The sequence below is a fragment of the Dermacentor variabilis genome, chromosome 8 (genome assembly GCF_050947875.1).
Source record: "Dermacentor variabilis isolate Ectoservices chromosome 8, ASM5094787v1, whole genome shotgun sequence".
NCBI classification, from domain to species: domain Eukaryota; kingdom Metazoa; phylum Arthropoda; class Arachnida; order Ixodida; family Ixodidae; genus Dermacentor; species Dermacentor variabilis.
The window spans coordinates 13808782-13822112 of NC_134575.1; the positions used below are offsets into that span (position 1 = coordinate 13808782).

General features: G+C 44.6%; 1 protein-coding gene across 2 annotated transcripts in view; it reads left to right on the forward strand.

Annotated features, from left to right (window-relative positions):
- The first annotated feature begins 3204 nt into the window (after positions 1-3204).
- LOC142590885 (cytochrome P450 3A4-like) overlaps positions 3205-13331 on the forward strand; it is a 31960-nt gene continuing 21833 nt past the window's right edge. Inside the window, exons 1-4 of one of the 2 annotated variants that reach the window (XM_075703284.1) lie at positions 3205-3311; positions 8964-9274; positions 9721-9817; positions 11376-11428. In XM_075703284.1, the coding sequence (XP_075559399.1) occupies positions 9219-9274; positions 9721-9817; positions 11376-11428 (206 nt within the window). In that variant the 5' untranslated portion in view covers positions 3205-3311; positions 8964-9218. The remainder of the gene's footprint in view (positions 3312-8963; positions 9275-9720; positions 9818-11375; positions 11429-13331) is intronic. The other variant, XM_075703285.1, reaches the window with a different exon arrangement.

A 13331-nucleotide genomic window follows, 5' to 3' on the forward strand; every position in this document is an offset into this window, starting at 1 on the left:
GGGTGTATGCCACTAGGTCTGTTCTGGTCCTAAATGAACCTCTTAGATGCCAACTTGAGTCACTGGCTATGTGCCTGCAAGTGGGTGAGGCTCTTCAACGAACCTCTTTCATGGCAATTGGGTAACTAGATATTTGCCTCGGGGAAATGGGTCGCTGCTTAATGACACATAACAATCCTTATAATTCTTCGATGCGCGGCGGAGCCAAGCCCACGTCACAAGGGTTTCTCGAGGACAGCAAGAGAGCGTAAGCTTTATTTTGAAATCAATAAGATTCGAGTCCGGCGTCTTTTCAGTGGTTCTGGGCACCCGCCGCGGACCGCCGTTCCGATATCTTGTTTCGAAGCAGCTTGCTCGGCTCGCTGGATGGCCCAGATTTGTGCTGTCAGGTTCGAGCTGAGCAGTGCGGTCTTCCAGCGCGAGCGGAGGCTGGCGCTTTAGCAGGCTTCTCCGCAAAAGCGCTGGGTATTTTCCGGTTTTCAACGAGCGTATTTCACGCCAACTATTTAACGAGCTGCGCTATGAATGCACTGGATTTTTGCTGCTCTTCAAAGAACATCTCGTTAACTTGGATCACTGAGTATGTGCCGCAAGGTGTGCGGCAAGGGAGGGAACAATTCTCGGCGTTTGCAGGCACCACTGAGACGCGCTTCGCGTCTCGGAGGCCACGAAGTGACTTCTTGGCAGCGCCACCAGATGGCTCAACGTGCTCAGAAAGAGGCGCAGGAGATGTGCCTGGATGCCAGGTTATGGCATTTGTCAGCGGTCGCAGGAATCCCGTTTCAGTAAACGCCTTACACGTAACGCGCTACGACGATTGCAATACGTTGTGCCGCTGCATACCCGACATGGTTGCTTAGTGGTTATGGTGCTGGGCTCCTAAGCACGAGGTCGCGGGATCAAACCTCGGCCATGGTGGCCGCATTTCGGTGGCGGCGAAATGCGAAAAACACCCTTGTACTTAGATTTAGGTGTACATTTGGGTGGCCGAAGTTATTCCGGATCCTCTCACTACGGCGTGGCTGATACTCAGATGGTAGTTTTGGCACGTAAAACCCCATAATTTCATTTAGTGTCGCTGCATTGTTACAATACTAAATTCATTACAGTCGAAAGTCATCGTGAGATTGGTTCCGCCGATTTTGTTGATATCTCGCGATATCAACAAACGTAGAAGGATTGACGTTTGGGCGAGATGGTATACTGGTTGAATATCTTGAAGGGGCAGCGCAATATGACGAAGACAGAAGGCAGGAACACACAGGACAGTGTCCTGTGTGCGCTGTGAACAGCGTCTTGTGGGCAGCGCAATATGCGCTGCCCCCTCAAGATGATCAGCAAATGTACATTGCCTTCTAGGTTTGACTTCATACTAACGTGATCAACGTGCCAACCTGGGAAATGGAAGCCATTTATCTACCGCCAAATTATTTTTTTTTTCTGTCTGCCATTATATAAAGAAATATTAACGCTGCTGCTTATTTTGCAACATCCGGCGTGGCGGTCATTCACTTATCTCATGGTCTGGTGCGCATAGCATTGCTCACGTATAAATCATTCATGACTCCAAAAGTGGAATGCGCTTGCGCTATGCAGGATCTGCTCCAAACCTATCTCATTAACACATTTTAGTAACGTTGGAACCTTGCTAACAGGTCGATTTTGTCCTTATACGCTCATCACGTCAGCATTTTAATCGCAAAAGCACACTCTTCGTTGGGCGCTCTTTTTTCACAAATCGTGTGACCAGAGTCTCATCGCTTGATGTCTTTCTTGTTCAAGCTAACAGCATTGGTTGTCTCTCCAAGACACATGTCATGGACAGAAAATCACATGTCTGACAATCACATGTTGAACAGTGGACAGTTCTGAATGCTGAACAGTGCACTGTTCAGGCCATTCTAAACAGGATGCTCGGCATCCTTCGCGCACTCTACTTTCTGTGGTCCGTGTTCTGTTTGTCGCGAACAGAAAATGTCTCGGCCTACATTCGGCGCCGCGCAACGTCAGTCACAATTCGTTCAGATTTCGGGAAGCGGTTACCATTCACACTTTGCCTTGAACATTTGTATTCCCAATGCATTTCTTTTCTCATTCATCGCACTCATTCGGAAATAATGCTAATGACGTCTTTATAAGGTAATAAAATGCAGCGTAGTAAAAAATAGTGACGCAGCATTGGAGTCATAAAGCATGGTATCCGTCAACTACAGTAGGCGCCTTTTCTCTAAGTAATAGCCTAGCCCTCACTTGCTTGTAAAACATAGTTCAGGAACTATAGACGATGATTGTCAATGAAAGGGTATAACCGAAATCTACTAGAAAGTTCTTCGTTAGAGGTGCGTAGTTGTCGCACAGTATACATTCAGGTAGCTTTTGGTGTCTCTTTGCGTAATGCCGTAATTCTTTACGTAATGCTATAGATGAGCTAGATCGTTTTATGTGTGTCGCAGTGCTGCGAGTGTCAGCGTAAAAGGTATAACTGCCATCCTTCTCTGCCGCCTCTGCAGCCCTCCCCCACATTCGCCACATGGGGAGAGTGTGGTGGGAGATGAGGAGGGCTGTGTTTCCCCAGCACTGCACGACACTCCGTCTAGTAGAACCATCATCTAACACACCTATTGCGCGAACACATGGCCATCTCAAAGAGCTATAACAGTTTGCACCCTTTGTAGACTTCGTCTTCGTCGAGGGGCTGGACAGAGAAAGGAGTAAACATTTATTTTTCTTCGTGTCTGGAATCTGGGCTGCACAAATACATATACAACCCAGCCTACCCTTCACACCACTGTTCACTGTCCCATCTCGACTGCCTCCAGATGCTAGAGTCGAGAGTAAGATACGGTACTGCATTCCTTGATTATATTTTCATCAGAGACATGTTCTCGTCCTCTCTAGGTTATTTGATGTTCAGCGACGAACGTGCTCGGCACTCGGTTGTCCTTTTTGTCGGCGCAGCAAGTCTGGCCACCACAATAACCGGTAAAAAAAGGGCAAGAAAAGCTATTCGCTGTAAAGTTGTTTTCTCCCACTACTTAATTTTTGCTTTGAAAAGATAGAAACGTGGATACAGTTGACACGCTGGATATGAATCCCTTAACCAACCCGCATATGTGCTTTCACAACTGCGCAGGAAAATTACTTTCCAGAGAGTGGCACCAGCTGTACTGCCATTACACGTATCCGGCGTTACTATCTCTCGACGTGAAGCGTTGTTTCATATTATTTGGGTGCATGAGCTACATTTGCGCTGTAGCACCTTAACTGTGCAAGGTATTTGCTGTGCCTTGTGAAGACGACTGTACACACGTGTGAGTATGATAAATTTGGTGTCACTCTTATCTAACCCGTTGTCCCTTGCATACTAAAATTCTGCCGCTTTCGTGCTGATTTTTTTAGCTGTTTCGGTAATATCGCCGGTTATTGCCTTGGGAATATTAGCTATGGCGTGTAGAGCGTTTTCTGGTCATCGGACACCGTATAAAGTCATAACCAACGAAACCGTAGGCCAAGATGAGGATGCGGCTATTCCTTAGCACTGTAGTAGACACGGACTCATTTATTGTAAGATTCACTCATTGGCCAGTACGTTGTCTGCTGAAAGCTTATTAAAATATACAGCCGTCACAAATTCGGTCTTTCATAACAACATCGTGCTTTTTTTAAAAAAGCTACGGTATTGAAACAAAAGTGTTATCAACGTGCCAAAAATGACGTTATTTACTCTCACGGTTGAAAAAAAAAAAAGCCACAGTTTCGCCTGAAGGCGTAACATTGATTGCGATAGCATATTATTAGATTTCTGAAAGTAAAGGTACAATTTTTATCGACCGCATATATTACAGGAAAAACTCGCTTCCTAACTTAAAAAAACGGAAGACACTTCGTCGAGACTAAAGTGTAAAGTGTCGTCGGAAACATCACGGAGGCACCCAACTCGTACACAGTTATGTGAATGTTTGTTTGTTTATTAAATGCCTGCAACCTCGTTCTGGACGAATTGTCTGTTAAAGTAGTTTATGGCCGCCTGGAACTGTTGCAGCGCCGTTTGTGGATCAGGAGGAGACGTGTCTTCCATGGCGGTGTCGGGGTGTAGTTGGCCATCCTCATCATCCACTTCGCTCGATTGACTTGTACTTGCTCGGCTAGCCGCGGTAAGATGGCGGTCACGGCGCTTCCGAGCTTCATTTGCCTTGGTACCCGGAGATGCAGCAAGTCGCTTCAAACGCATTGCCTCTCTTCCGTTGGCCCGTTGCGTCCCTGGACTCTGTGGTGTCAGATGCGCCTCGCTGCCCTGATGCATGCGACGTATACGCTCAGCCTCTTTTGAGCGCCGCTTGCGTTCAGCGGCTGCCACGCGTCGCGTGTTGGGAGGCGCTGGTTTGGCGAGACGAGGCGTCCTTCCCACACGACACGGCAAACTGCCGTCACCGCCACCGCCTCACCACACCCAAGTAGATGGCCGCACCGCGCGCCTCGCGACAGTGACGTCAGGCCACACAGCCCCCAATCGGGAGGCCAACTCAAGCGCCTGACGACAGTGACGCCAGGGCGCACCGGCCAACACACGGCCGCCACGTGTGCTGATGTGATGAGTCATCCCGCGCGGCGCTGAACCACCCCGACACACGCACCTGACGACAGTGACGTCACGCACGCGAGCCAATCAGGAGGCGCACACCTGTGCCTAGCGACAGTGACATCACGACACAGAGGAGACCAATCAGGAGGCCGGAAAGCTGTGACCGTTTCTGCTAACGGCAAATGACCACTGACAATGAGCCATCAAAGGCTTCCGCCTTAATAACGAGCATGGTCTTACAATCGCACAAGCGAACTTGAGCACATCACACTCGAAGACCGCGGATACTTGCCGTCAAAACGCTGGCGCGATGAAGAATGCGAGCCACGGCGAGCCAACGCTTCATGGTGCCTCTAGCTTCAATGCATCTCCGAAATTTGAGGTTAGCGACCTCCAACGCCACAGGCGCGCTAGAACACGGGGCATAGGAAGCCACCAGCCATCTCTATCTCAGCTATCTCGAATGCAAAGCGCACTCGGGTGAAAGCGCATATTAAGAGTGCCCCGCATTTTAGCCCGCGCTAGTTTAGGCTAGGGAAGACAAAGCATAAACCCCTTGTCAGCAACAGTTAAATAAGACAGAACACACCACTTATTTGCTTATTTGCGGCTTTTCCATTCCGCGTCTCGGCCTCTTTGGCCTCTTTGAAGTCCTTGGGCTCAGCGAGAGCCGTGTAAAAGTAAACATGTACGCGATAGAGATTAGCAACAGGCGATTTGAAGATTAGTGGAAGAAAAGTAGGGAAACGACAGAAGAACGGAGACGTACAAAAGCAAAGTTCGCAATAGGGCATCAGAAAATTGGGTTGTAAGAGTTCATAGTTTTCTTTTTTCTTTTCTTTAGCCTAGGTAGGACATTAGGCAGTATAATAGCGAGAGCTTGGTGGCGGAACCCACCGCCCCGTTCCAACGGGGACGCTCATGACATCCATCCACATCCATCCATCCATCTAGCCGCACACTACGAACTGAAGTCCTGGCTAGAGAGGAAGAGTGATTGTGAAGTGGAAGGAGCGCTATTTTCGGCATCCCCTTACGAAGCATGGCTCTGCGACTAAAGGTCGAGCTAGAAGACGACACCCTCGCTCATCTGCCTTGTTCGTGGGCACGTGCTCAACTCATTTTCGTAATACCTCTGTGCGAAAAGATAGGTTGGGATGATGAGTGGAGGCCCCTATTCGCATGGCACAAATGCTTAATGGGAAGTATTTTAAAAATTCAGGAGGAACAGTAAGCATGTAATTGGTTGCTGAGTTTTGTTAGGAAGAAAAGGTAATTGCACTAACACAATAGGAATTTGAAAAAAAGAGGTATAGGGAGAATTTGGTGCTCCTTCTCGCATTCCGCAGCCAAAATGAAGGGACAGCCAGCGAAATTTTATTTGAGTTTTACATATATATTTTTTATCAGCACAGCCTATGCGGTGGTGGGCGATGTATTCTGTGCTGGTAAAATATTCTTCATATACAAGGTATCTCCAGGATCGTCTGGTCAGTTTGATCGTCTATCTTTAGAGTTCACGACTCATTGTGGAACTTCCTCTGCTCCCATGTTTCCAAAAGCTTTATTCTGGGAAATAAAAACGTGCATGTTTCATAACACGTCTCGGTAACCCAGTATGGCTTATGTGGTTGACTTGGCAGCCTGGACAAAGAAACTTTTTGCTGAAACTATTTTAAACTGCTTATAGCACACGTTTTTCCCGAAATGGCTGTAACATCCTGCTCAAGCAGTACAGGCACGGTGCGAGGTTCAATGGCTGAAATGCGATATGACTACCGGCCCTTCGAGCGCTGCCGGTGGTCGCTGGGGACGCATAGCTGGTGCACTGTGGTATACCACGAAAGTGATTGACGTAGTAGTTCTGCGGAAACCCGCAGGTGGAGAAAAGTAATGAATGAAGGACCAGGACGAATTTTTCTTCAACTATGAGGCGTTTTCTTTCGAGGAACCCGTGTGGGTTTCCTTTGTAGCAATTGCTACGAACGGGTGGATGTCTGATTTTCCCTTTATTCACCACGAAAGTGAGAGCCTCTGCGGCAGTGTGGGTGCATTTTCCACCCCCAGCGGTCACCAAATGACGAAAGATGCGCCAGTCGCCATGTAGACTGATAATTGCGTTTGAATCGTTGTGCAGTACACATGTCTGGCAAGGATATTAGTGCAGTCAATATAAGCGTGACAAGTAGCATTGTTCCGACTAAATAAGTATTATATTCGGACTAGGCTTGAAACTCCACCAGTTACAATATATAGACAACAGATCTCGTAAGCAGACATATCATGGGCAAATATTTTTCTATTTTACACTAAGGTTACTACCCATGGCCACAAAGTAGCTTTTTTGTATTTCTGTCATTGAAGTAGGATAAAGTTCACCAGATATTTTATTGGCGTAGGAAGTAGTGAAAAAGACGATAGTTGTTTTCCAGAATTCGTTGCAGACTCGAGCTTAGAAAAAATATGAGCAACAATTGTCACAAAGCAAGGGCAGCTGAACGGATAAAAAGAAAGTTGACAGGTACTATAAAGTTTGTAGAATGCCATGCCGGTGTATTTTATGAAGTTTACTTTAGCTGTAGTCGTTATTATGTGGGACATACAGGTGGTCGCCTCAATTGGAGACAAAATGAACACAAGTGGTCGCTGACCGTTGTCTCCAGAGTAAATGAGCGCCAATTTCTAAAGTGGCCGAAGCGTGCCTGCTCAATATAGCTGTCGTAGCACGTGCTTTGGCCAGTCTTCGATTATATTTCGTGAAGTAGAACCGTCATGCCTGAACCAATATCTGTCGAAAGTGCTCAAGCTCCATGCTTGAAGAGTTGGCGCCATCGTATCCAAAGCATGCGCAGACAATGTTTTTAGCTCTCTTTCTTGTCCACCTCCTTGCACGCTTTCATTTTATAAACGGCGAACGTGATGCTAGGTACTTTATTTCCATTCCTTCCTTGTTTTTGAAGCCTAACTTTTCAAACAATTTGCTGGAATGTGTTCCAGATGTTCTAGTGAAACGTACTAGAGCTAAGGACGGCAGACAGCCCTGTAAATGGTTCACGATGCTAGAATTTTTTTTATAGTCGCCGCAAACTACAGTGCACAGAATGCGAGGACCATATCGCCTCGGACGCTGTAATGTTGAGAGAGAAGCCCAGGTTGCTCCGTTGTCTGAAATTCTGCGCATATTTTATCTTACCGCGAAGTTTGCCATCCATATTTCAGCAATTTTGCCTTTGCGTGTTTTTACACTGAGTAGATTTCAGAATCTGTTTTCCAAGCCGCATGTCGTGTGCACGTTGAATGGCGAATGAGGACATAGTCGTCCCCGTGGTACTGCACTGCCCTTCTATAGCACTGCTCCCTTATAGCACAGCACAGGCAAAAGCTGCTTTGAAAGACACGCGTTAGTGATTGGTCCACCTTTTTTTCCCTTTTGTCGTAGGTGTGTGCACGTGCTAAGGTGTCCTTTCTATAACGTCCTACGGGAGAGGAAGCCCGTTGCACAAATGCGACACCGTTTAGTTCAGAAAGGAGACCAGGGACACGTACTACAAGCATTATGTAATACATAAAATACGTGAAACACCCTTCCAGCATTTCTTTCAAGTGCACATAATTGTGCCCCTCTAACCTTCAACGCACATCACAAATACCGCGCCCCCAATACCATCAAAATATAAACCTGCGGCAAGCATTGTTTTTCACAGTGCAACGGGGAAATCATGTAAGTGTTTCAAATCACACATTTAAAGGCTTCATTACTTTTCATGTTGCTTCTACTGCCACACAAACTTCAATATATTCCGCCACATCACTCATAATATTCCCCCTGTTTCCTTTCAACACAAACTCAACGCAGTAAGTAGTCCACTTCATGCAGCACACTATTAAACCCTTTTCAAATGCGTCTAGTCGCACTACCAGTTTTGCTGTGAAACTCTTCACACTGCAAAAGCAAATGTCAGGAATTTTTCCTAAGTTACCTTCTGATACTCGTAGCACACACATTTATGAGCAGATTAGTGCGCTGCCTGTAACAGAACTACTTTATCGAAGATTTTAGTGTTTCTATAAAATGAAAGTTGCTACAAAGGGTTCCTGCTTGTCGAATATTGAACGCTTTTGCGCAGGAGAAATCTTGACAAGACCATAATTCGGAAAGCTTTTCTGCTGCCTCAGCGTAGACCTATGGTTCTGGATGGATAAAATATAGGATACACGACTTCCTTCATGTGTCGCCGCTTCTGATATGCCTACGCGTGGAACTTACCTAATATATTGTCGTAGTGCTACCCTAATTTTACCTCCTCCAATTTTTATACATAATTCGGTGTTTTTATTGTCGCTGTATTTAATTATGCTCTATCATCTATATTTACCATAGCGGTATCCTTTCAGACTAACACTCAGTGGCTGGCTTTTCGTATAACAACCCAGTGAGGTGCCGTCTTATAACGCTGGCATACAGAGTGGACCACAACAAGGTATCCAGAAACAACGCTTCAAACACCTGGACATCGGGATCGTTGCGAAAACATTACAGCACACAGCTTTCCAGATGCCAAAGACGCTTGTGGCAACTTTCAGCTGAAGTATCTACAGGTGTGCGAAGTTAACCTGGACATCGGCATTGAAAACCATGCTGGAAGCCCTGATACTGACCTTCGTCGTCACGCTTACGACATGGTTCATTATGTAAGTGGAATTTTCCTAACCTCTTGAGCAGGCATATTCGACGAAGTTATGACCCCGCCAAGCAGAGCGTGCGTTAGATTCGGTAATGTGAATAACATACATAAAACCACTAAATTACACTGCAGCTGTTGTAATAGATCGAAATATCCAGTCGAAGAATGCAATAACTACACAGTCTACAGTCCAGGCACCTTTGTGAGGAATAGGACTGTCACTAGAGCTGTTCTTTCACAATATTAAAGATCTCGTATACGTCGACTTTTGCCACTTGTTCGGACTATAAACAAAATCGAACAGTTTGCGTGACTGTACTTCAGCAGATATCTACACTGAACTGAAAGTGATGTATTTCCTCCAAAGTTTTGTCGTCATTACGTACTGGTCTAAACTAGTTAAAACTGTCCATGTAGCATTGTTTACAGCGTACGAAATTGCGTGCGTTACAGACAACGAAAGAGACGCCTGTCGTTCTTCAAAGATCTCGGCATCACGGGACCTCCTCCAGGCTTCCTTACCGGAAACCTGTCTGAACTTGTAGAAAAGGTAAAGCTTTACTGACAAAAGCATGACGTGAAAATTTATTTATTTATATATTTATTTATTTATTTATTTATTTATTTATTCAGATTCATCACATGTTCCTATAGGAACATTATGTAAAGTGGGTCATACAAAAACTTGTCAGATCAATGGCATGGAGCGAATGTTTTCGAGTTTTCGAATATAAGTAACCCGTACATTATCAACAAAGACAACAGAACTAGTGAATGCACTGGTCATGTTGGGTTAGTATTGACGAGGGCGGTAAATTCAGATAGAAAAATTTTGCTCAATGCGAGTGCTAAAGTAAGACCAGCAAAAGCGAGACGTCTAGTAGCCATCAAAGATCGTTATACAATGGCTATATAGTTCATTAAAAAAAAGAAGAAGAAGACCACATGAGATAAGCTACGAAAACAGGACGCAGCACTTGGTAAAGCCGATAAACTAAATATTTTGTTCGGCCGAACAGGTGTTGCCAGCTTCGCTGACTATGGCGACGAAGATAAGTACGACGTGCATGAGCAAGCTGCAGCGCAGAACTGTGATGACCGTAAATTATTTTATGTAGGAGGCAGATGGGGGAGCGGAACATTTCGACGCGACTTGAGAGACGGAATGACAGTTTTGACTTCATTTCGGTCACGCTTGAGGGTCGTTTGTAATCACTAACGATAAAACATCGTTAACGTGGAAATAAGTTAGTTCACACATTCTTTGATAACCGCTGGCTAACTAAATTTACAGTATTCTCGTGAGAAAAGTTTTTTCCAGTATCTTCAACGCTTTGGCGATGCAACCTTGGGGCATTTAGTAATTAGCGTGTGGAAACTGTTCAGCAGTGACAACTGTTCTGTAAATGCACACTGTGTCTTTACAAGTACGTCCTGTGTAACAGTGCACGTCTGACAGTGAGACATAGTGTCCTTTCATTTCTTGTCGTTCTTTGCATTGTGCTGCTGATACTACAACAACCACGGCTTTTGTGTGACAGAAATCGAGGCAAGGCGGCGGTAAGATTCTTAGCGAGTGCAGTGGACGTCTCTGCTGGCTAACATTGAAGCTAGCTTAGATCACTGCCAACACATCTTTTTTTTCATGCTTAGACTATTACGCCCTGAAAATTTTCTTACGGAATTGTTAGAAACTGCGCGCAGATTACTTTTTCTTTAAACCGTCACAATTGTAACACCAGCGACTGAACACAAATACCGGCAAATTAAGTACGGCACTTTACGTTAACAGGATCTATGATGGACCAAAAGAACTTTCTTTCTACTGAACTCATTTACGTTATAATGGAACGCCAACACAAAACAGCGTCTTGAGTCCTAGTTGGACTAATATGCTTTCCATTGCCTGCAAACTGTGACTGCAGATGGATTAGAACTTCAATGTCTTTTTAGCAGCTGTAGTGTCAAAAAACTTGTGTTAGTTACTATATATACTCTGCTTCATACAAACAATAAACAAAGGCAGCTTTCTTTTTTTCATTGTTGCTACGCCACGAACAAATATAACTTGCTATGTATAGCAGTTTCCTATCGTTGCTCTATTTCAGGGAGCGCTATTGTCATTCAAGCAGTGGCTAGAGAAATATGGAGACATCGTCGGGTGCGTGTTCATTGCTATTTTTTTACTCAACCAATAAAAAGAAGAGAAATTTTAGCAACGGCAATACTCCCATCACCTATACCAACACGCCTTTAACTTAAAAAGCTTCTCTACGTCACTTACATTCGTCCGTCACTTGAATACGCATCCTATACCGGTGGTACCGCACTGACAAACGAACTTGAGAGAATGCAAAATGGTTACATTCGCTTCATGTTATCCAATATGACCCCACAACCAGTGTGGCCGTCATGGAGTCTCTAGTCAAGCTTCCAAGGCTTCCCCTTCAGCGTAAAATAGCCTGGCTCACTCTTTTACATAAAATTTACTGTCACGACAATCATCTTCGTGAACGGTCCAATAAATGTCCTCGTTTCATGTGATCTAGAATCCACCTCATCCAAAAAGTTCATCGCCGTTGTGGAGCTGTCACCTATTCACACGCATTTCTACCTCGAACCACCTATACGAGAGGAATCAGCTGCCACATGCAGCTACCGTTATTACGGATACATGGCGCTTTGAGAATCTTTCGGATAACATGCTGACCTTGCCGCATTATTTGTACTCAATTTCTTCTTCTCTTTTAGACAGCTTGTTTGTTTGCTTTCACTTTTAGATATTGAAATTACTCTGCTTTTTCTTAGTGGCAGCTCTACAATCTGTATTAATTTGTTGATTGTTCATGCTCTTTATTCTAACTGTATCAACTCTCCTTTTTTCAATCTTAGCCTGTAATACGCCCCTCCCCTCTCTAGTGTACAAACTCTAGCTGAGGGTAAAATAAATAAATAAATAAATAAATAAATAAATAAATAAATAAATAAATGCATTTTATAATGTTTAATAACAGCGCTAAAGGCGTACACCGGACAATAGAATAGAGGATGGGACACACACGGTGCAGAACTTACAACTGCGCTTATTGGAAAAAAACACGATGGCTTAAAGCCTTACATCAAGTGGACGCGCATGCTCGATGTCAACAAAAGCATTAGTCGTTCCCAAAACATTGCCTCGTGCTCGCGGGTGAGATTAACGCCGTTGTGCACCCCATTCTCTTCAAAGATAAGGCTACCGAAGGCTAACACACCCACTACCTTTTCTCGTTATGTGAAATGCTTCCGCCGCTTCCCTTGTAATGCTATCAGTGGGCACAACCAGCGTTTTTGTGTCATCAAAGAACGGCGCACGCTCGGATTCGAAACAGTGCTTTGCCAGGTTTCTAGATTTCTTGTCTGAGGAATTCTGATGCACCGATAGCCTCATATTAATGCATCAGCCTGTCTGCCCCATGTACGTAAGGCTGCAAGACAAAGGGATTTGGTTAACAACAGCAATCTTACAGGGCACGGGCTTTCTTTTCCTTCGTTTATTTTACAGCGTATGTTCTTTCCTATTCCTACTCTTTTTCTTTGGTCAGCTGCTCCCACCTTACCATTTATTAGGATCTGAAAACAAACTTTGACACCATATCTGGCAGCTATGAAGCGTAATGAAAGAGGAATGAAGCTCGGCCTTTTCAGTTTCACCTCTATATTTCTCATTAATATAGAAAAGCAAGCTGCAGCCACACAAAAGCTGATGAACTCAGTCGTTTCGTGCAGTGGCTGCCGCACGATTTTCTAATAGCATTCAGCAAAACAAGGCTCTATATATTATTTTGAACAGACATTAAAGCTATCCGCATAAATAAAACTAATAAATAACAAGAAGCCACAATAACACTGTTTGAAGAAACAGAACGCTTAACATATTAAAGAATGTAAGCATTCGCGCTTTTTTCAGTATTCAGCTTATGGAAAAGCTGTAAACACACAAGAAATGACAAACAATATAAAATTCTAGATTAAAAACCAAATCTACAATGCATATGCACTATGCATAATATGTCACCTTAAAT